Raw genomic sequence first — 24,275 nt, forward strand, 5'->3', positions numbered from 1 at the left:
TACCCTCCCCTCTCCCGTCTCTCCCCCTCCCTCCCCCTTTCTCGCTCTATCTATCTCTCTCTTTCTCTCTCTCTCTCTCTCTCTGTGTGTCACATTCTTTGATAACAGTGCGACTATAATGGTTAAATTGAACAAAACAACATCAACATTTTATATGATGAAGCAAATGTGAGAGAATAAATGTGGGGGAAAAGGTATTATGTCGATAGAATAAAGTTAAACGTCTCTTGAATGACGTCCTTAATTCTTTTGATAAGAGTACCAACTATCAATATCCGCCCCTCCCCCACCCCCACCACCCTCCCCCTCCCCCCCCCCCCAAAAAAAAAAAACAACCAACAACAACAACAACAAAAAAAAAACCTTACTGTAATTAAGCCGAACATCCTGAGGAATACCATGCGTCATTTTTATAGATATGTCTGCATTTCTTTTTTTTTCTGACTGCTCTTGCAACACATCTGTATGACGTATCATTTCGCGTATGTGAATTAACGATAGTAATCGATGATACAACTACTCGACTTAAGGTTGATTATGACAGACAATACTGCGAAAAACGATACACACCACGGTTACTGAGTACAGAAGTATGTGAGTATTCTTGTTGAAGCCTAATTTTCTTGCAGTTTTATACAGAATATGTCAGAACGAACGTTACTTTTAATAACGTTGAAGCGATGATAGGTATGCACATTACACACAGTGACCCCCTCCGTCAAAATACATGATCTTACGAGACTCATATCTTGTCTATAAACCGCGGTGGGAGGGGGTTGGCAACATGAATGCTTCTATTAAACAAAATGGTTACAAACGTTTAAAAGACGAGACTTATGACGAATCCCATCGAGTCCAGCTGTTTGGTTACACGTATACCTGAGTCTTTCCTCTACACTACGTTTGACTGTAATAAAACATTTTGAATTGTTGTCGCCGACCTTCCATCGAAATATCAACCACACTGTCGTTTTACATCATAGATGATAAAACGTCTAATAGTACATTTTTTGTCAAATTATAAGAACAGTCAAATGGGGATTATCTCCCTCCAAAAAAGAAAAATCCTGCTTTTGCAGATGAGTATTAATAAATCTTTCTCAAGTCAACACTATTGACTACCACAAACTCCAACTCGCAGCTAACTTCTCTTCGATGGCGACTTCATATTCCACGCTGTTATTCTGGATTGCTAAATAAGACCATTTAGCCGATGCAGAGAGTAGCAAGGCCTTGGAGGCACACTTATCCCAACAATGGTCCATATTCGGATGCTTGATGAGTGTCGAACATCCATGTGTCTCAAAACACACGCACACATTAAAAATTCTCTCATATGCTCCTCAACTTCTTCTCGTCTACTCTGTTGTCACAGATCCGCTGCCGAGCTCGTCGTCGTCGTCGTCGTCGTCCTGTGGCGTCATCGCATCTTCATCTTCGTCGTCCTCGAAGCCCACGGTGCTGTGGTGGTGTCGACGCCATTCGTCTTCCGTCCAAGGATCCCGAGAGCCGAACATTCCCCGAGTCGATCCTTCGGGACTTTCCGGCGAAACGCTTCCGTGATGATGGTTCTCTCGTTCGTCATCATCATCTGGACTCGTGGTGGCGCTGTCTGGGGTTATCAGCGCCGACAACTTTTTGGTCGTGTGTCGGTTGACCGGTGTGGCAGTCGTGAATACTTCGTTGTTTTCGTGCTCGCTATGGTGAGCCTGGTCCTGTTCTTTGTGGGCTGAAGAAGGAAGATGACTCCCGAAAATGGTCGGCGAGTCAGTCTGGTCCGTGGCGTCCTCCTCTGGCGGGGAATGAGTTCCCGTCATGGCTAAAAAGTATAAATGAGGGACTGTTAAATCACCAGTAATTGCGCTCTGTTAATGACAGAGATGATTATGTTGCTTGGTGTTGTTCGTTGACAAAACAAATTTTTGACCTTGGGGAAAGTGAGAAAAGGGGTGATAGCGTGAGACAAAATATACGACGCGGTCCGAGATCAAAACTAAATTAAACAGTATTACTTTGTACGAAACTTTCATCAACAAGGATGTCACCGTACAGTGACACATCACTTATATCTAGTTTTGTTTGTTGTCAGTATGTACGAAATTCTCGTTTTGTAGCTTACATTAAGAATGGGTAAAAAATGAAGAGAACAAGTATCTCACGTTCAGGTGGTAATGTTGAAAACGAAACGGTTGTTCTGGTCGATGTCGCTTGGGTGAGGGAGCCCGATGCTTGTTCACCAAGGAGCTCCGTATCCGCCGCCGCGGTCGAGACTCGCACCGCCCCGTTGAGAATACGAGCGCGGCGATCGACGTCTGGGGGCGCTCTTTCCATACACCGACAGTGCGTCTTGGAGAATACCCAGTTCCGTCTGCATTCGGGTTGTTCGCATCCATGACCAACACAGCTTGATAGAAATGAGATAGTAAGTATTAAAAAACAGTCGTAATATGCAAGCAACCCCAAAACCTTATTCTTTCCTTTCACGCCGTCTATGATGGTGGCATAAACATTGACTCATGTAGTTAGCTTGACTAAACAGAATAATTGTTTTTCGATGATTCAGTTAAATTTGAGGGATAATGCTCGGTTAGTACATGAGCGGTTCACATGAAGAATAATGACGAAAGAATAAAACCTTGATTTAAAAAAAAAAGATATCAAAGTTTTTATACAAAAAAGACTATTTTTCTGTTGTTTATCGGTATTGGGGAGCTTCAGATTTTCGCAACGTGGACTTTTAGAGGGGAAAAATAAACAAACAAAAAAAACAACCTGTTCTGCGCACGGTCAAAATCGATCTCGCGTCGTTTGAGTTTTCACTAGCGTTCTGGGCCATTTTTGCGTCCGCTCAATTGACGACGCAGAGAGCTATTTGATCCACTGATCATATGGGGCGGGGCACCATTTTATTTTGTATAGGTTGCGTCCTCGCGTCATCCAAAGCTTATTTGCAACACGACGCAGGGAAATAGGAGCAGGGCCAAAGCAATCGTCGTCTTAAATGCCCGCGTCGCAAATCTATTAAAATCTCCGTAATATGTCCTTGGGAGTAAACACTCTGGAAAACAGGGAATGATGTCCACTCCCGGAGAAGTGACTAATAATAATTAGTCACGAAGAATAATATCAACTAGGCAAATCGACCGATGTGAATGATGAAAGATGTGTGCCTCCCTGTTCTTCCTTTACAAGAGTCCATAACCCGTTCTACCGGTCACAACGATTCTCACACACAGTTTAGGCCTCAGCACACCGAGCACGGTAACGGCAACGGTCCGGGTTTAGTTTAGTTTTTTTTTTTGTTTTGTTTTGTTTTGGTTTGTTTGTTTGTTTGTTTGTTTTGCTATGGTGCGCCACAAAGGAGCCACGTTTGGTTCTGTTAAAAAATTAATAATTTTGGTACAAAATCACCCAAAATCTCACTGTTACGTTGAAAGCAAGAACAGCAAAATCACCAGTTGAAGATTTATTTTGTAACAAAATTACTAACGGAATAGTGATATTGTATCAGAACCAGACATGGTTCCTTTTGGCGCACCATAGCAAAACACCAGACCTTTGCCGTTACCGTGTTCGGTGTGCCGAGGCTTTTACCCCCAGTTTGTGGTATTCCTACCTGCACTGTGTCTGTTGCAGCTCCACCTTGCCCCTCCGCATCTTGAGGCACCGTCTGTCGCCCGGCTCACAGGTGCACTCACAGGTCTCCACGATCTGCACGAACGGATGGGGACATCTCTTTCGACACTTGCAAGCACAGAGCGCTACGCTGAAATCTTGTTTCTGCCGAGGTTGGAAGGGAGATAGGGGCAAAAATACGTACAGGTAGCAAATATTAATTATTCAATGCAATATTTAGAACAGGGAAAGCTTTCATAACGAAGGTGTACACTTTAACTGTTTTTCCTTTGGATGATGCGAACGGAAACGACAGCTATCTATTGTTCAGTCAATGGAACTACTCATACACGTTACTCTGTAGAACCACAGCATTTCTGAGTGCTCTCTTAGAAACTGTAAAGTTTTCTCCAGCTTGCAAACGGCATTACTGGAAAATAAAAAGCGATGAAATAATGCATCCCGTGTGAACTGTTGTTTCTCTCTCTTTTCATATTTTTCAATACAGTCAGACATAATATTACAAATTATATCATATTTAACAACACCTTTTAATTAACGGTAGCAGCCATCGAGCAGACTTGATTATATTCGAAATTTGAGAAGTAAACAAGTTAAAAAAAAACACACGCACACACACACACACACACACACGAAAGAGTACTTTGAAGGATGCAGAGAGAACGACATTCGCAGATAACATTGGGATCTGTTATTGTGTCAAGATCACCGAATTTTATCTTCGGAGAGTCGGAGAGGGACAGGAGGGCGCCCTCTTTCGACGCCTCTCATCTCCGTTTTGCATCGACCCGTTGGATATGCATTCGAGTTTTGTCAGCACGGTGTTGTAACGGTTGGCGTGATGTCAGTGGAGAAGTCCAGTCCATCTTTCTCGGTCTTTCTTTCTCCATGTGTGTTCTCCCGCTCTCTCGTCTTTTTTTCCCTCTCTCTCCATTCCTCACATCACACTGTTCATTTTCTTGAGCTCTCATTTCACTAAGTTGTCCATACCGCCTCCTTAACGTGATGGAGACCAACAAGTCGATGTTCATCTTGTTGACGTCATCATAATCGTTGGGTGTCTTTCCCTCCTCCCTGCTCCCCTTTCTCCCTCTCTCCCCCTTCTCTATTTCTATCTCACTATCTTTGTCTCTCTCCTTTTCTAATCTTGCTCATATCTCTTCTCGTTTCCACTCTAGTCCACTTTCCCACCATCACGGCTAACCTCTTCTCCAAGCTCTCTTCCTCCTGTCATAACTAGAAAATGCCACCATTTGAAAACTTGAATGGATTTTTTTTTTCTCTAAAGCCCGCCTCACACTACAATTTTGACTAGCGATAGCTTGCCGTGCGTTTCAACAACAACAACAAAAAAGAAACAAACAAACAAAACAAACCCAAACCGAGCGATGTCGCAAGCAGTTGCTCTGCGTTGCAGGATGTTCAAAAAATTGGCGGCTGTATCGCAGACCTCGATCCCTACACTGTGCGCATCTGACGATCTTCTGCTATATGCGCAAGAAATCGCACTGTGTGAGGTGGGCTTAAAAGAAATTGTAACCGTGGCATGTGACGACTTCTAAAAAAATCTAATCAATACCTGTCTGCAGCACTATATTATACTAACCTCTGGGCACGGCCGAGGAGCGCACGGTATCTCGGCGTCCGGTCTGTTTCGACACTCACACGCCGTGTCCTCGTAGAGGGTGTAGTTCATGAACTCGCTCCGGTGAGTCACGGCGCCGCTGGCGGTGATGTCCGTTACCACCACTTTGACGAACTGGAAAGTTATAACATCATCATAACCATGGAATCATCATCACCTTTGATGTCATATATAACAAGCAACAATCATGCATGCTTCAACGCTGTGATAGTATAAGACGTGATGTATTCATGAAGCTCCAGACGACATTGACCAATATTTGAGAAATGACGATTTTGTGTGTATGTGTGTGTGTGGGGGGGGGGGGTTCTACTGATACTTGACTGTCAGCTTCGATAATTCCGCAATGGTAAGGCGTTGTATTCATAAATATTTCCTTTAGATTTATCTGAATAAGTATCTGATTGCACAAATTGAAAAAGAATGAAAAAAGTATATCATGCAAGTGCAGAGGGCAAGGAGTTAAAAACGTCAGTCGGAAGAATTTCTTTTTACCAATTTACCTGTTCTCAGCGATGTTTGTTAAACTTTTGAATAAGAAGCAAAACAAACTAGCTAAAATCTTAAAAAAAAACAAACAACTAAATCATCCCTTAAAATATCAAAAGAAAAGCCCAAGCAAATAACTGATGCATAAAAGCAAAACAAAACAAAGTGCAGCGTATAAGCATTTTTGTGTCTTATTCAAGATGATGTTAAATCTGTAGACAACACTGATGTGATCGACATCCAAAGTGGATGCATAAAAACAACAAACACTCACGCTTACGCTCCATCTTTATATACCTGATTACCTGTATAATCAGTTCTTTTAAGTTATAATTATGTAATTTCTTCTGATGCCCCAATAATAAGCTATTCAATTGTCACGGTAACAGGGTTCTGTTAAAACGGGACTTTAGAAAGTTGATTAGCAGGAACAGGTGAATAAAAAGGTTTGTTACTGGGCAGTAGGAATAAAAAGCACGTCTATGATTAATGTTAACGCATAGAAACGGTCTAATGTAGGAGGCTGGAAAGAAGCCCCGCCCCATACCGGTCTAGTGACGTTCACCCGAGTCCCAGGGACGCTGGCGCAGTGCTGCAGCTCACTGGCACAGCAGCCGCTTTCGGCACACCGCCGCACCCACGTGCACTTCGGGTAGATGTAGCTGCCGGTCCAGCGAGGGAGGTTGAGCTGGTCGAACATGTCGAGAAGCAGGGGCTTCGGTTCCGAGCACGGCACCGACTTCCCGTGGGCAATCCAGGCCGCCATTGCTGCGGGGGTATCAGAAGGTGGAAATCAGCGACATGCATGGGCATTCTCATTAAACTTATTTAATTCATAATAAGTTATTTGATGGAATATAGTGTCTACGTTTTCATCCCACATTGCCCATTATCTAATTTCACCTTCAAAAGCATTTTCCCATTGTATAATTGCCTTCTGGATTTAGACTCATTACCTTGTGTTGGTTGTGTGTGTGACGGTGTGTGTGTGTGTGTTTGTGTGTGTGTGCCTAGGGTTGTTTGAGATGCAATGCACATAGGGGTAAAATACTGTGCACAAATTTTTATCGCTGAATTACAACATGAATGTAGGCCTATACACTGTATTTCCGAAATACTGACTGCAGACCATTTCAATGTGGTGACCGTTTCACAATGACTTTGAGGCATAATCTAACGAATCAACTTTTGGGGTTAAAAACCCCACAATATTCCCAAGGTGAGACATCTCGAAATGATAACAACAACTAAATAAATGACGAAATAATTAAAACAAAAACAAATAACCACTGTGTGTGAGAGTTTGTGAGAAATTGAAAACATTACGCGCAAGAAGTCACGAGCATCTGATGAGTGCAGGTATCAAATACCAATTCGTATTAATCGCCTCTCTTGTATTCTTCGTTCATTTGTTTTGGCATTATTAAAGATAGAATGATAGGGATAATTTCTGAATTTATGAAGAAAATAATAAGATCTGCGTGGTGGAGATTCACCTTGTTGACTAATCTCCTCGCTGAACTCGATGGAGGTGCCGCTGTGAAAGAGGCGGCCCTTGTTCTTGTCCTGCACGGTCTTGTTGACCATGGCGGTGAACCTCGGCTGGAGCTCGTCTTCGGTCACGAAGATTCGCAGGAAGTCCGGGCTGGCCCTGACGGAGCTCAGCTTGCGCTCCACCTGTAAACGGTACTCCTGTGGAAAACAAATCGGTGGTTTGGGAAAGGGGAAAAAGCGAACAAGAAGAGATGACATCTTTAGCAAATTATGGCTTTCGTTTGCATTAGAATTCATGCATGTCACCTCAATTGAACGTTCAATAGATTACCCCTCTTACATGTCCAGGGGGAATACCAAGATGACTATTCCATATACAAGTTTAAACTGAAGGTAATGACTGCAACATTTTTAAAGTCGGTACACGCTAAAGCCAAAGTGCGCCCTCTGAGCCTGACTGGTTTCAGGTATTGCATTCTCGTTTGGGAGCGGTTCGAGTGATATCTATTTCTTTGTTAAGTAATAATAATGTTGATATCGTCTTAACGCTATTCACATTCTTACACAACCAGAAACTAAATGACCCCCTCTTTTCTTTTCTTTTTTAGTTTGTCATTGATCTCCACTTGGTATAAATGGACTCTTTATTAGTTTACACATAAATTTTATCCATTTCAATCAGTAAAGTTTATTCATCCTTCACTTGAAAAAAAAAAAAAGAATATGGAAACATAAAGCTAGTGTCAAAAGAATAAAAAAGGTAAAATAATGTATTTACCGTATACAATAGGTCTTAAAAGTCTATTTTAAGACCGTGCCCGATGATAAGAAAAATACCAACCCAAGATTTTACGAGAAGCACTGAAAAAAAAAATGGGACCAGGCTCACTAAACACTCATCTTATCAAAAGTCGTTACATTGAGCTCCTCAGAAATAGCTGAATTCAGATCAAATATTTTCATTCGAGATAACTGAAGTATGGACAGGAGATAAGAGGGTCATGAATGTCACCAGAGAATGAGAAAAATGATTTAGCACCTCCCATCAAGCTCCCATTAAACGGCTAGTGATATTCGCTCCTCGTTCGTTTCAACGATGCCGCCTATTTAGAAAATGATTTACAAATTTGTTTGACCCCACGCCCTCTACGTATGACGGTAGGAGATGCTTGTTAGGGGTGGGGTGGGGCGGTATGCGATAGGCTGTCGTTTATTGCGGACGCTACGAGCAACGGGTTTTTTTTCCAGGCTCTCGCGTTCACGTTCGGACGTTCTTTACAGTTATGACATTGAAAAATGGGTTTATTTGAACACCGTTTGAGACAACTGGGTTGACATGAAGTTCAAGTGCCATAGTAGGTATAGAGCTGGCGCTCGTTAGATGCGTAGATAGGACAAACTGACATATTTGTATAAAGGCAAAAAGTTTTGAAACTGTAATCCCATTTACCGAACTGCTGATGTTTTTTTTTTTCGATTCTTGTCTTGTCACACATAGGTGCCACATTATTTTGTTTACACTCGCTTTTTTCATTTAGGGACCCTACCACATGGTGGAGGTGATACCAATCGCTATTGCGTTATGTCTGTTTGCTTGTTTGTTTGTTTTCTGTAGCAAGTGCTAATCATTACTGTACGCTTCTTATAAGATTTCCAGTGAAATAGTTTGAGGAATATGAAAAATAGATGAAATTAGAAATGACAAGGAAAATATCATAAAACATAAAGGATAACGCCGACTATATAATCCCCACGTAGACATAGCTACATATCCACACACAAACATACTCACAAGAACATAAACATGCACACGCCCACGCACATATACTAGTACATGCAATCTATCTAAGTTTGGACCTTAACCTTCCATCGTTTACATACTGAAATTGGACTTACAGTACGCATTAAATTGAAGGAAAAACTATCATTATAATGTCGGAAGTAAGTCTAACACTGCCACACTAACACACAAACTACAAGGTGATAGGTTTTCGATTTCCCGTCAGTCCAAGTTGATCCATATCACTCAGTCAAATCACTTTTCAAGCTGCAAGGTAGGTTATATCATTCAAGAAAGAAAGCAAAACAAACTTTCAGTCAGACTGCATGACATTTTTGTATGTTTTGTGTTTACTGTTGTTTTTGTTTTTGTTTTCAACCGCAACCTTTGCGGGTTCATGCTAAAGCAAATATATACAAGTATACAAACCTCCCAACCTTTCTGACTGAAAGCTAGAGATGATTTGGCCCAAAAGTAGGAAAGAAAGAACAGTACCCATAGGAGTGTGTAGTAAAATTATCCAGAAAAATAGGAAACTCCTGTTGAAACAAGAGCTGGGAATGGTCAAAATTCAGATTCTTCCCGCCAAATTAATATATTTAACTTGGTTGCAAACTCACCGTATATCTTTCTTCTCCACTGATCTTTATTGATTCGATTTCATATTGTGATCATTAATCATAGTCACGTTAGTACACAAATGAAATACACAATAAATGAAACATATACAACAAGAAACATGATATCATGATCGTTACCAATATTATTCCACATGACTACGTGAATACGAAAGAAATCACCAAACCTGGCGTACACCACCCCCTGGAAAAATAAAACAGACTAGTAATTAACTTGCATTATATTATTCTCAGATTTCATGAGTTATGAATACACCTCGTTCATCTGATCCGGTGTGACCGAGAGAATTTTGTATTGGTGTGAGACTGACAATCCAATTTGTTGCAAGAAGTCCAGAGCAAAGTGATCGCTCTCATTTACTGCGACGAGTGCTGTGAAAATGCATTTTCACGTACATGTATACTGAATGCTAAGAAACATAAAAGCGCCAGGAAGGAGGGGGGGGGGGGGGTGTGGTGGCATCTATTCTTTCATGAGCATGTCACGTAAATAGGTGTGTTTATTGCCTCGTTGTTGTCCATGTATGTATCATTGATGTAAAGTCGCTCATCGATACTATTATAAGGCGCAACTTTAACGCGAATACCAGTGACAGCAACAAGGGGCAAACCTGGCACATAAAGTCTCTACACTGCCATTCAAAGAGGACGATCAAAGCACACCGTGATTGCTATAATGGTGACATTTTACCTCATTCATCACCATCTCATGAACAATTATGAACCATCAGCATTCCCACGTCAGCAGGCTTCGAATAATTTTCATTTCGTTAAACTCTTCTTCTTCTTCTTCTTCTTCTTTTTTAAAGAGCTTATCAGACCAATCTGTAAACTCAAATTAGGGAAAACCACGACAGACATACTTCAGTCTCGAAATGAAATAATAAATAAAAGCAAATAAAAAAGGACTGGTTGAAAATGGACAATGAAGAATTCTTGGAAAGGATTACATTACTTTGTAGGAATATAAACAGATTCAAAACCACATTGAGTTTGTGTGTGTTGATTACATTCATAAATAATTCAAGTTTGAACCGATTTTTCAAAAATAACGGATTTGTCAAAAATAGAATTAGCAGATTCGCGTTTGAAGCGAATACACAGAGCGTTTATGATCATCTTTCATACTCGAAATCTCATCTGTTTACTGCCTTCTACCGCTTAACCCATTTGCGTCTGTGTAGACACAAACTTAGTGCAAAGTTCAGGAACATTTTACAGATGCTTTCAAACTTACGCAATCATTATCAATATTCCAGTCGTACTATCAGGCGAGCGAGCTGGCAAAGTAAAAAAAAAACAAAAAAAAAAAAACCAACAACAACCCTGAATGATTTCATGTATACGTATATGCATTGAAAAAAAAAATCATCTTTAATCACGTAATAGCCCCACATGATGACCCAAAATATTGGCTTCTTTCGTTGGGGGGGGGGGGGGTCAAGGTATCACTTGTTGCTATTGGATTGTTACTTTGCCTTCGCCAAGATGATGCGAGGACGCGTAAATCCTGTGGAATGTAGGACGGGTCAATACTATAAGCTCACGCTTTCATGCCTTTAGTTCTCAGTATGCTGAATTGATATTAGCCGCATTCACAAGTACAAAATAGCGGGATAACGATCGCGATGCAAATCTCGAGCTTTGTATTTCGCTAAATCGCCTGTACGTGTGAATGTCACTAATAACCGGCATATCGAGATACTCAGATTCTCACCATCGTGAAGTATATAAGAAATTGACAATACAAACAACCAAGGCGCTTGAAACAACCGAGTAAAAGCTACCTTTAATGACAAAAACAACAACAAAGGAACAAAAACATGAAGTTGACATCACCAATTATTTGGAGGTGCTTATAGATATGATACCTCGGTTGATTGAGAATGACTGCTTCCGAGAAAGCTGCAAGGAGCGAGCCACACAAAAATGTTAAAGTTCGTTACTCCCAAGGTCCGTTATTATATTCTGAAAGTTCATTAATCCGTACTTTTTTTTTTTAAAAGTTCGTTATTCCGAAAGTTCGTTAATCTTGAAAAGAAAAATATAAGGGTCGTTAGTACGCACATTTTATCATTAATTTTTTTAATCAAATCTCAGAACCTTCGTTCGGATTATAATGAATCCTATTTCATTTGCGTATTAACGAGCATCTATCGTATAAGGTATAGGGAAATGTTTGTTTCGGAATAACGAACAGAGCCCAAACAAAACACGACGTGTGTTGTATGTGATTATGTTTCGCCCAAATAAAGTCATAAAGTAGATGATATACCAAAAGTGTCATTATGGCCAACTCAGTACGCACCCATGCGTGGGGTATGGGAGCAATATGAGAGCAATAAGACAGTTCGGAGTTCTAGCTCATGGGTACTTTGGTACGAATGACCTTTCTTTTTTCTCAATCGGTAAGGGGCACTTCACTCGTTTTCAGAGCGACATAATTCATAAACTTTACGTAACATTTTACGGGATTCATCAATTTTGTTCAAACAAATAGTGAACTTGCGTATTATAGACCAGATGACCAGAATGATCCGTCAATAACTATTAACACTTGGGAAAGCATCCATTTCATCATTTTGTATTGAATGTTTGACAATCTCTTTCTAATCTCTTTCAATCTCTTTGATATTGCCACATACCACTTTTGCTGTCAGGTGGATGTGCTTGTAAGGATTTCATGAATAATCATTACATCACAGATGCTTAGCCAAGTGAACTTAGAAAGTAGCATACCTGTTGGTACGAATGACCTTTTTCTGCTCATGTGGAACTCCGATTTCATCGGGAACCATTTAAGCTAACTTGAATCGTTCGAATGGAATATGTTTAATTTGGCAGTCCGTTGCGTTGTTACGCAATTAAAAATTTCAACGCAGTCTTTCGCACTAATCTCTGCAATTCAACGATAATTAGGTGAACACGAAACATTGAGACCAAGCCGCACAGACAGTTTCTGTATTATAAATCAGCACATACAAATATTAATAACATGACGGTGGGGCAGTATTACTCCAGGAGTGCACATATAAACTGAGCAAATCAATGTCCCTCATCCCCATATACATGCTTATACATACATATGTGTGTGTGTGTGTGTGTGTGTGTGTGTGTGTGTGCGTATGTTTATTATGTATGTGTGTATGATAAGCATGTACGTATGTGTCTGTGCACACACATAATTATACTTCCAATCCGAATTCATTCCCCCTCCCCCTCCCCCCCCCCAAAAAAAAAAAATAGGAAAGAGAGAAAAAAAAATAAAAGCTAGAAGCAATCATACGATGTTTGACATTTGGTGACCTACATGGGGTGAGAATGATGACGAATGAGTTGCTTAAAGAGCTCAATTATGACGCCAAGAAAGCACCACCGAGCACATTATTTCGGTTGGCGGTAGACCACACCGTGCGGTGGCGTTGGAAAAGCCCGCCCGCAATCCAATCATGCGCTATTATCCCCTGCATAGCATTAAAAGTTTTACGACATGCGCGGCGCGTTATTACGATGGTGTCCACTCGTTGGAAAGTATGGGGGTGCGTGACTTGTCTTTACCGGCACTCTTCGGGATGTCAAAGAGGACAAAAATAAAAGAACGCGACGAAAGAAACTTACCGAAGAAAAACATGATCTAGAATGGTCGAAAGCATGCCTGATTCGCCAACTATAAAACGTTACAAATTTCGTGTCCTTGGGATCAGAGCAGACTGCGTCTCCGTCCACGTGATAATAATCATAAAAGCAAAGATCAAAGGGGATGCATTAGTCAACAAGTTTGTTCAATGATCACATCTTATTGTTGTCGGAGGAGGAAATTAGTTAAAAAGGCAACGATTGCCACCGCAAAAAGGGGCAGAAAATGTGATAAGAATGGCACTGAGATGCTATTAGTCTCGATCTGTTTATCTTATCTCCCTTCATTGTCTGCATGGGTGAAAGCGTGGGCGGTAAACAACTTGCCCACAATTAGCGCGCGCCGACTGCTCTTTACTGGTACAGGCCTAGTACCATAGTATTATACGCGCGGACGTCAAGGCACGGGTAAATATGGCGGTGTCTGTCTGCCACCAGACTTTTTATGCAAAACAGGTTATTCAAGACACTGTTATTACGATGGCGATGTCTGATACTCTTTGTTTGGTGTTCAGGTGAGTTACATGGGGTAAGTGTAAGAAATCTTGTCAAAAACATTGCAATCCAACTTAAAAACAAGCCAGCAGCGATAGTGGATAAAATGTATGTAACAACCCTCGAAGCTAGAAAAATGCTCTTTTTCGTATGATTCTAAAACCTATGAACCCATCAACAAGCTTCATAGGTGAAGCTGCATGGGAATGATACAATAACTTACGAATGATAAAGAGTGATTTGACCAGAATGTTTACATTTTTCTTACTTAGCAAAGATAAGCAAATCCAAAGGAGGATCTTTATAAGATAGCCGAGACAGATCTTGGAAGTGACAAACACGGGGAACAATTACAGGGAAAGACAGACAGAGAGAGAGAGAGAGAGAGAAAGAGGAAAGGCAAATAAACAGAAGATTTCTTCACATTCTACATGTTATGACATCTATGATATGTCACTTTTACTTATGCCTGTGTATGCGTACGTGTTTGCGACTTACTATGAAGAACTCGTAGATCATGAGCGTATAGAACTTTCTGGAATGATGTATGCGTGCATGAAGAACTCTGAGATAATAAGCATAGAACTTTCTGGAAAGATTGGACGACGGAGGGATGATTGAATAAAGATTCTCTTTTTTATATAATCATGGGAGACTGCGGGATAGCAACCGTGTTTGCGATCAAAAACGGATATATCGTTGGTCTTCCTAATCTTTAATCATGCCATAGCACAATTCTGGACCATCTAAAAGCTAGTCTGAAAAGAAAGATTAACGTATCGTACGCACAACAGTGAAACTTTGACCAAAAAATAGCATAAACATTATAGGGAAGTTATGAAATTTAGAAAATTATCTACTTTTCTCAAAACAGTTCATGAACACTTAAAATCAATATTCAGATCAAATTTATTTCATATTTCCACTTTCTCAATGCTGAGATTACATAATGATTGACAGTAAAACAAGAATACAAAATATATACAATCATGTATTTTGATTGAAGAAGAAAAAAACAAACAAACAAACCAAAACATACTTGACACAAATGTATATGTTCATATCATCTGAGGATGTCACAAGTAAATATCAGAAATAATAATGATGGGGCCTACATAAAAGTTATAACGTTTGTAAAGCTGTAGGTTCCCGAATTCATAGGCATGGAATTATACGTTTATCTGTTATTATATGTTTATCTTGACCAACTAAACTTATACCAGTACAAAAATCAATATTAATAATGAACTAATGAACCACATGAATATCTGGAATATGCAAATGAGTGAGTTGATGTTGCCATATAGTTTGTATATAAATCTTGAAACCTCACGGCCTCTCTGAAAAACGGCTTGTGCCGAAAGGGTGGGTTGGGTGGTGGCGCGTCGCGTTAATGGGAACACCACCCTTCGTCCAAAGCCCCCCCCCCCCCGGTTTTGCCGAAAGGTCGCGTTGGGAGCGTTGGGTCACGTCGCGTTGACTGGAACCCCACCCTTCGTCCAAAGCCCCCCCCCCCGGTTTTGCCGAAAGGGTGCGTTGGTACTTTTTCTCATGTAATATTAAAAGACGAGTTTTGAATTTATATTTAACCTTCAAACAACCATTTCAAAGAGGCTATCGTCCGGATCTAATATTTAGTTCGTCCAATGTTCATTTGGTCCAATATCCATTTGGTCTAATATCCGTTTCTGTTTTACATTACAGGGCATGGATCATGTGGATAATCAGTGGCTTATCTATAGTCCAGCTGCTTGGGGTGCTGGCCTGGCACCATGGGGGAGGGGCGAGGGACCCTAAACTTTACCCTAATCTTATTTCATGTGTATGAACATATTTTTTTTTCCTCCCTCAATGAAGGGTCAGAGGGTAGTCCGTAGTCGTAGAAAAAGGCCCCCCCCCCCAAACAAAAATAAATAAATAAATAAACAATAATAACCCAGTTGGTCATATAGACGAAACGATGATTGGACCAAATGGTACCTGATTAGACCAGGAGGCTGGCTATTAGACCAAATGACAATAAGATCAATGGTTATTAGACTAAATGGGTGTAGACTAAATGACGATAGACAGACTAAGGCTAGACCAACTGGGCAATGGACCAAAATTAATAATGTGTACACCAAATTTATATTGGACAAATTTGGTTTTATTTTAGACCATTTATTTTGATGATTAGACGAAATGGAATTAGATCAACTCATAATAGACCAAATCGGTATTTGATGATATAAATTGGTGTTAGACCAAAAATAGACCAAATGGCTATTATTAGACGAATTGACTGTAGACCAAATAGTAATTAAACCAAATAACAATTAGATCAAACAGTAATTGGACGAAATGATGACCAGACCAACTGGTTATTAGACCAACTGATATTAAACAGTCTATTAAACCAACTGGCTGTAGACCAAGTGGTAATAGAGTGTAAACCGATCCGGACGATAGCCTCTTTGAAATGGTTGTTTGAAGGTTAAATATAAATTCAAAACTCGTCTTTTAATATTACATGAGAAAAAGTACCAACGCATTCTTTCGGCAAAACCGGGGGGGGGGGGGCTTTGGACGAAGGGTGGGGTTCCAGTCAACGCGACGCGACCCAACGCTCCCAACGCACCCTTTCGGCAAAACCGGGGGGGGGGGGGGGGGGGCTTTGGACGAAGGGTGGTGTTCCCATTAACGCGACGCGCCACCACCCAACCCACCCTTTCGGCACAAGCCCTGAAAAACAGCCTCATCTAGCTGATCGAGGGCATTTTATCCCGTGATTAAATCAAATAAAACAAAACAAACAAACAAACAAACGTCTAGTCTGTTTCTTTGTATGTTTGCTTTTTCTTTTTCTTTTTTTTTTTTTTTTTTTTTTTTTTTTTTTGGTTAAAACGAAGTTATGGCCCAGCCTATGAGACTGGTCATTATTTTGAAGTTATTCAGCCAGGAATAACATATTTTGCATTCTTATAGCAGAAAGTTTATTTTTTTTTTTTGTCAGTATTTTTGTACACGATCGATGGAAAATAGTGAGATGATGACATCATTGGCTCACTCATTCCATATTCACAAAAAATCTTCAAAAACTGCTTTGCAAAAATTCGGTAATCTTTGACATTTCATTACTTCCTTACTTTTCTTTCGATTGTATATATTAACGTCTGTTGAGAATGAGAAGGGCGTTAAGTTGTCCCGAACACTATGGGTTTAGAGGCAACTTAACGCCCTTATCATTCTCGACCGACTGGTAAGATTTTCTTGTACTAGTCAATTGCTTGTCTTGTGTGTGTGTGTGTGTGTTTGTTTGCAAATCAACTCATTTCCTGTCCAGAATTGTCCTTCTAATAATATGTACACTGTGTAGTGCGACAATGTTAACGACAACTGCACGCGCAAACAAAAATGAGTCGTGCAATGTAGTATCCTAACGTCAAGAACTTGTGGTATGATAATGTAGCTCATTTGACGCACTTTGTAATGATAAAATGGATAATGGAACAATCCAAAAACTCCCTTTTACATTCTATATACAATGCTCTGATTCTACCATGTGATTATTCCAATATTGTTCAAGGAAATTGTGGCTCAACTAAAATAAATTCAATTCTTACTCTTCTCAGTCTTCAGAAACGTATTGTGCGATTGATTCAATCTAACCCCTTTAATTCCGATTCCCAGTTCGATCAAGTAAAAACACTGAACATTATAATGATGTTCTACTTTTCAGACTGCTGCTTTTATGCCAAAAAATACACTTTTAATCGTCTTACTTCTTTTCTACGGCTTCCTATCATTCATAATGACCGCGTTAGTCCTCCGATTATCATCTTCAAAACCCCCAAATCATTAAAACACCATGTGAATGATGCCTGAAGCTCTATGCCCACAGTGGGCCACTCTAACACTGCCGTCCAGGAGACATTGGTAATCAAAGGGATATGTTGGTTGGTGTCATGCAAGACCATGAAGCTAAGATTTTTCTTAAGGGGTGGTGTAGTATTGTTGAGATTAAGATTCAGCTTGTAACGTTATTATGCGTGACAGGCCTACTTAGAAACCACTTATCAAAATGTTGAAGAGCATACGAAATCAAAGAGGAATTCAAAGTTTATTTGATGAAAATTGGCTTTAAAATGGCTGAGATGTCCAAAAACTAAGTTAACCCTATAAAGCCCAAGGGGGGGGGGGCACATTGTGCCCCCTACCATATTTTCGTTTGCCACTCCTACACCCTTCACTCGATTTCAACCAAATTTGGTGACTTTTCCTAAAATCTTATTGCGAACATTTTGATGTATAATTTAGCTATGTCCAATATTGTTGGTTGCCATGGCAACCATAAACTGACAACCATGTTCGTCAGATTTTGCATGATTTTCCGTTCCAAGTTCAGTTAACAATATAATAATGGATGAAATGGGAGTTTTCTTGGCTGCAATTTGCTGAAGGACCAAATTGTGAAGTAATTATGGTTGTGAATTACCCTGAAATGGTTTTCTTATTATTTCCTTTATTTTTGATATGACATAGGCATCAAACAATAGATATAATAGAAATAATCGAAAATACAGCATTTTCCAAAGACTACCCTTTTATTTTGTGTTATTTTCACACAAGCTTTGCCGGTAATATCATTTGTATATCATATTATCAATCTGCAAACTCAAAATTTCAATATTTTGGAAATATGAAATGTGATGCCAATATTATGTACCCATTCCAAGCAATACATGATAGGTTTCATATATTTCTTCACATTGTAATGAATAGCGCCCCCACATGTTGACCTTGAGAAATTTCAACCATAACAAATAGTGAAAGTTGACTTGCTTTTCCTATGCGGTAAATATGAAAATGATTGATATAAAATAAATACATATATACTGGGGATAAAGAAATACAAAGAAAAAACATGATTTTAGCGTATAAATAGCGCCCTCAGTGGATGACCTTGGGAAATTTCAAATGTTGTGTCATGTAGAGTATGAGTTGCTCTACCCACGTGCCAAATATGACGGTCATACATCATATAATAAAGAAGTTATATAGGGGGGGGGGCACAATGTGCCTCCCCCCCCCCCCCCCCTTGGGCCTGGAAGGGGTCAAAATAGCTTGGGCTTTATAGGGTTAAATAAGCGGTCCTAATAAAAGTTTGGTCCCACCTTTTATTAGGATCGCCCTGTTTAGGGTATCTCAGCCATTTCGAAACCAATTTTCATCAAATTTTGAATTTATCTAACAATTATAATATGCTATTTCATATTTCATAAGACAGTAAGAGGTTTCTCATTATCTCACAAGATCATTATTAAAAAGCGTTGGAAACCCTGAAATCCCATTTGAACCGAAAGTATACTATCCCTTTAAACTAGAAACAATTTATTGTTAAATTGTGCCTTTAATATTCTAAAGACGACCCAATGGTAATTGCGAATGCCTGACGATTGTCGGACAAGGTCAGGTCACAGTGTTGGAATATAGCAGCCAGCGGTAACCGTGGTGAATAATACATAGCCGCTAATTCAAAAACACAAATTCCATAACAGCATAGGTAAAGCAAAACGATACGTAAACAACAACAGCAATAATATCAGCAACGACGACGACGACGACAACAACAACAACGACAGCAACAATATACAGCAAAAGCGGCAGCAGCAGCAACAACAACAACCAGAACAGTAGAATAGATTATCATCAGCAGCGGTTTTTCCGTAAACACCTATACATCACTTTGAATCATTTAGGACATAATGCATGTACATAACCTCAGAAGGCTGATGTCATTATAATACGTGCCTCCTGTCCCGGCGTACGAGGTCAGAGCCCGGTGAACTTGCTGTTTTTTTTTTTTTTTTGTTTTTTTTTTTTTTGCTCCTCTCACTGTTCTACACTGATCACTGAATTTCATTCCAGTGATGTCATGGTTGTATGGACAAGTCCTAGGGCTCAGTCAATCAAAACCACACGACCAAAATGGGGGAAAAAAAGAGTGTCATTTTGCCTGTTAGTGTTGATGATTAATAGTAATGTCGAATTGTATAGACAGTGAAATGCAAAGTGTTTACGGAAGGGGTGTGGACAATATTGCACCTCTCAATACGATAACTTCTTGATTGATCGCCTCGGAATGTGACAGTGATGTAGAACAAGTCGAGGTCGACTAAAAATATCACACGAATGTGGAATCAAATGGTGGTTAGCTGTATCATGGACATTCCACGTTCAGTGATCTTTTACCCGGGTTTTGGGACATAGATATCACCCTACTTCATTTTTCTGAGTATTTATGGAATTGAAGGGGTCGGTGCAATATAGTGCTAACCCACACTTCTGTCAAAATTGAGTTACATGCATTTTCATAATCCTTATCCTTCACTCTAATCTCCGTGAGGATATCATATTTGAATTCAACAAATAAGATAGTAAAAAATGCATGCATTCGTATTTTATTAATGTACAATGTATGGACTTCCAAACATTCAACAGCGATTATCTCAAAATGACTATTATGTGGGTTAGCACTATATTGCACCTACCCCTTCAATTTTAAACTCTCATATGCTCAACAAGAGGAGATCCATGACATTTTCTAGACTCTTCTCCGTTTTTAAGCGGCACAAGACGTACATACTGTTGTTTTCTGTGTCCAAATATTGTGCGGTGCATTTCCTTCTCATGGAAAACATTTATTTATTTATTTTTCATTGATCATGTTGAACATTAAGATTTACTTTATTTCAGTCCATTGCGAAACGAAATGAGACATGAAAGTACAAAGTAGCAAAATTTACGAAATCTATACTCTGAGCATGATACTCTGTACTCTAGCAAACTTAAATGGGGAATTCCGAATCAGTTTAAAGTTGGTCTGGTAAGAAAGAACAAAATCTTACAAGGAAACAGTCAAAATTTGACCAAAATCGAATAAAAGATAAAGGAAGTCAACACTTCTCAACAGTCTGTTTGAATATGCAAATACGTGGGTGAAGATCATGAAGTCATGACGTCACAACGTGCCATATAGTTTGTACACAAAATCTTGACATTTCCAGACCTGATGAAACTCAAATTATGCCCCATTCTCAAATCACAATTCATCCAACTGACACACAGTTATAATTGTGACGAAATCAGACAGATAGTCAAGCATACCATCGCATGCCATGTTTGCATCAATGGAATAGCTGTCCCAACTTTACTTCCTGATACTTTCGAATTGCACCAGTTGCTCTGGAAATCCTGCATACGGACTCTCGCACGCCAGTGACGCTTCCGCCACCATCCAGATGTTTGATTGGCACGCAGTGCCGAAGATGACTTCAATTCTTTCTTTTTGTTATTGTTGTTAGGAATTATTCTAAATCTATCCGTCAAGACGAGCCGTGCATGCAAACCAGTCCGGCTAGCCCACGTGGAAGAGATAAAAACTCTGCACGAGAGGTGAGACACACACAAACATGACAAAGAGAGAAAACAGCGCACAAGTGCAACGCATTTCCGTAAAAAAAAAAAAAAAAAAAAAAGCAGAAGAAAAATAAGTAACAGCGCCATGTGGCAAGAAAAATGATGAGATCGTTAATGCTTGTGGCGTCCTCTTACAAACAACTCTGCTTCCTGCGTCCAGGTGTTGTTGTTGCAGTTGGCTTTTCCTTCGATTGTTTTCCACTCTCCTCTCCATAATCATGCAGTTTTAACCTGAAGTATAATAAGCGGGCCGCCTACGTGAATGTATTTGGTGCGTGCATATCACACCATAAGCGTCATTTGCGTACTAATTGAACTTGAAACGATATGGGCCACAGGTTAATGACTATATATCGACTGACTGAGTGAAGATACTTACAAGGTTACTTCCCATGACCGACACTAAAAGCAATCTATTGTGTTTTCAAAGGCATATGTATTCAAAGAACAAAGAAAAGTTGTTGTTGTTGTTGTTTTTCTCCAGTTGCAATATGACCGTGATCGTTCTCCCATGTGTTTTACAGTATAATGATGATACCAGCAAAGTGAGACGAAAAAAAAAAATCCTCGTCTACCTATAGGCACATGTTATCCCTGCTTTCTATCCTGTTCTAGGCTTATCCATTTATTATGTGTGACACTATTTTCCCTGTTTCTGGATAATATACTAATTTTCACGGTTTTCTTTTTAATCTTTCTGTTTTATTCCCTTTTTGGATCGCGCTGCTTTTCTTCTTATTTCTTTTTTCTTTCTTTATATTCTTTCTTCCATCTCTATACATTTCTTTCTTTCATTTCATTTTTTTTTTTTGCCGTTTAATGTTTTCAGGTCATTTCGCTTTAATGCTGGTTATGTAACAGCGTCATGAGCATCATTTTTGAAGGACTTCAGCGCTTTATAGGAGGCCACTATATTATAAGATGTTTGAGCGGATTATCACTGCCTGAAGCTGAGCTTACGCAAAGTACGCTGTATCTGTTCCTTGTTGATGATGTTGGTGAATTTTAGTCGTCTATTGTGTGTCTCTATCCTCACACCCCTTCTCTTCCACGAAAGATCACACAAAAATCGCGGCCACAACTGAGTCATTAGCCCATAGTTACGCTGAACTATACATTGGAATCGCGCAGAATGACGATAAAAACATGTTATGATATTTGTGCTTACACAGTGAAATCAAACTGTCGATTGTTTAGAAATTGCCACCCCCCCCCCAAAAAAAAAAAAAGAAAAAAAAAGAAAAAAAGAAAAACAAATTTGTTGACATGAAGGGTCACATAACAGTGAACTTTAACATAACTACCTCGGTGTATACTGACTTCTCTGACATGGCGGAATCGTAAGTCTATTTTTGATCAATTTTGAAGAAAAAAAAATGAGTGAAATGTCAAGCACAAGCGATTGTGCATGACACGAGCGATGACAGAATTCAACTGTGTGAGCAAGATGATCGTTCCACAGGTTTTCGTGGAATGTTCCTCTGGGTGATGTGAGCTTCACATTTTCTCTTATGTTCCCGTTGGTTTTGAGTTAATCCCGCATAATATCACGTTGAGCATCGACTTTAAAATTTGGCTTCTTAATCCTGATGGACAAGAAAAAATGTGGGGGAAAACACATCACCAGACTTGGATGCTATACGAGTAATCAAAGGGAGAGGGGGACGAAACTCACCTGTAACATAACTGCCTCCGAATGCGACAATTCTCGTCTCCTGCTGAACGCGACGCTGTCGCAGACGGTAAAGACCAGTAACACGAAATACGTCACTACCCGCCGGAATGACTCCATTCTAGATGTTGAACTGTATAATTATAGCAACTAGCGTCGGGAGATGCGGTATGGAAGAGAATGCAGCAAAAAGACAAGACCCTCAAAATCGATATTTGGCAAACATCTGTCCTCTGTCAGCAAATATCCATCGAGTTCTGACGAAGAACTTTGTGGTCATCATTGGAGAGGTTGTCAGCTCAAAACCTCGACCGTCCTGATGTGCTCGATCCCTCGCCTTCGATGGGGCTTGGCGATGACTGTCACTTTCGACTCGTCGCGATGTCTTTTTATCTATCGGCATTAATTTCCATGATTGTAACAAGCGGTCCTGATCACTCTTACGACCCCCTTGAAGATAAGATTTGCCATATGTTTTAGTCCCATAGTAGATACTCGGACCACTTGAAGTCACTCAAAGTGTAATGCGTTGCCATGGTTTGTCTTGATTTTTCCTTTTCGGTACGCACACTGTTGTGTATTAGAGCGCCTCCCGGCAATGTAAACACACTCGCCGCTCAGATATGATTGCGAATGATGAGAGTCATGGACGGAATTGCAGGAGCCAGCGATAACTGTTCTCTCTAACGAGTCCAGAATGCGGGGCGTGACAGATAACCTCGACTGATGTCTCGCTGACAGGTCTAGACCCCCAGAACAGGGGTCCCCGATGCAGAGAGTAACGTTCAAGGAGTGCTCAGAGATGTCGAACCTCCCACCCCCACGTCAAGCTGGAGATGACAGAAGAATTTGAAGAAATGTAATAATGTCGTACATCAAATTCTTCCCAAAATTATGAGAGTATGACTGGCCCTTTATGATACTGATTATAGCACAACGATCACTATACTGGACACAAACCAAAGAAAAAATGTAGGCCTAGATATCCAGCGCGATTATCTCCGTCATTGTGTGCAGGACAATGTTTAGGTAAAAGAAATATATCAGCATTCAGTCGCCAGTAACAGGTTGCATATCAACACGGTAAGTCATTGGTTTCAAATATCAACGTGCACCCTCGACGTGATAAGCGAGTGATGTCGGAATGCTCGTCTACATAAACCATCACGAGAAATATACCACATCGACATTTACGAGTTCTTCACATTTATTAGGCCTCTTTGGTCCGTGATAAACAAAAAGTGATTCTCTTGAATCTCTTTCCACTGTATTTGCAGATTGCAAGGTTTCACGTCTGAGCGGCTGCTTACCTCAATTAGACGTCTATGA

General features: G+C 40.0%; 1 protein-coding gene across 1 annotated transcript; it reads right to left on the reverse strand.

Annotated features, from left to right (window-relative positions):
- Positions 1 to 1,124: 1,124 nt before the first annotated feature.
- On the reverse strand, positions 1,125 to 23,093 carry LOC140235169 (uncharacterized). Its single transcript, XM_072315205.1, has 7 exons — positions 22,950 to 23,093; positions 7,267 to 7,462; positions 6,318 to 6,538; positions 5,243 to 5,395; positions 3,617 to 3,780; positions 2,160 to 2,404; positions 1,125 to 1,819 (listed from the first exon to the last, which is right to left on the reverse strand). The coding sequence occupies exons 1-7, from the start codon at positions 23,064 to 23,066 to the stop codon at positions 1,359 to 1,361; spliced, it is 1,557 nt and encodes a 518-aa protein (XP_072171306.1). The 5' UTR covers positions 23,067 to 23,093; the 3' UTR covers positions 1,125 to 1,358.
- Positions 23,094 to 24,275: the final 1,182 nt, after the last annotated feature.

This window comes from Diadema setosum, chromosome 11, assembly GCF_964275005.1.
Source record: "Diadema setosum chromosome 11, eeDiaSeto1, whole genome shotgun sequence".
In the NCBI taxonomy this organism is placed as follows: domain Eukaryota; kingdom Metazoa; phylum Echinodermata; class Echinoidea; order Diadematoida; family Diadematidae; genus Diadema; species Diadema setosum.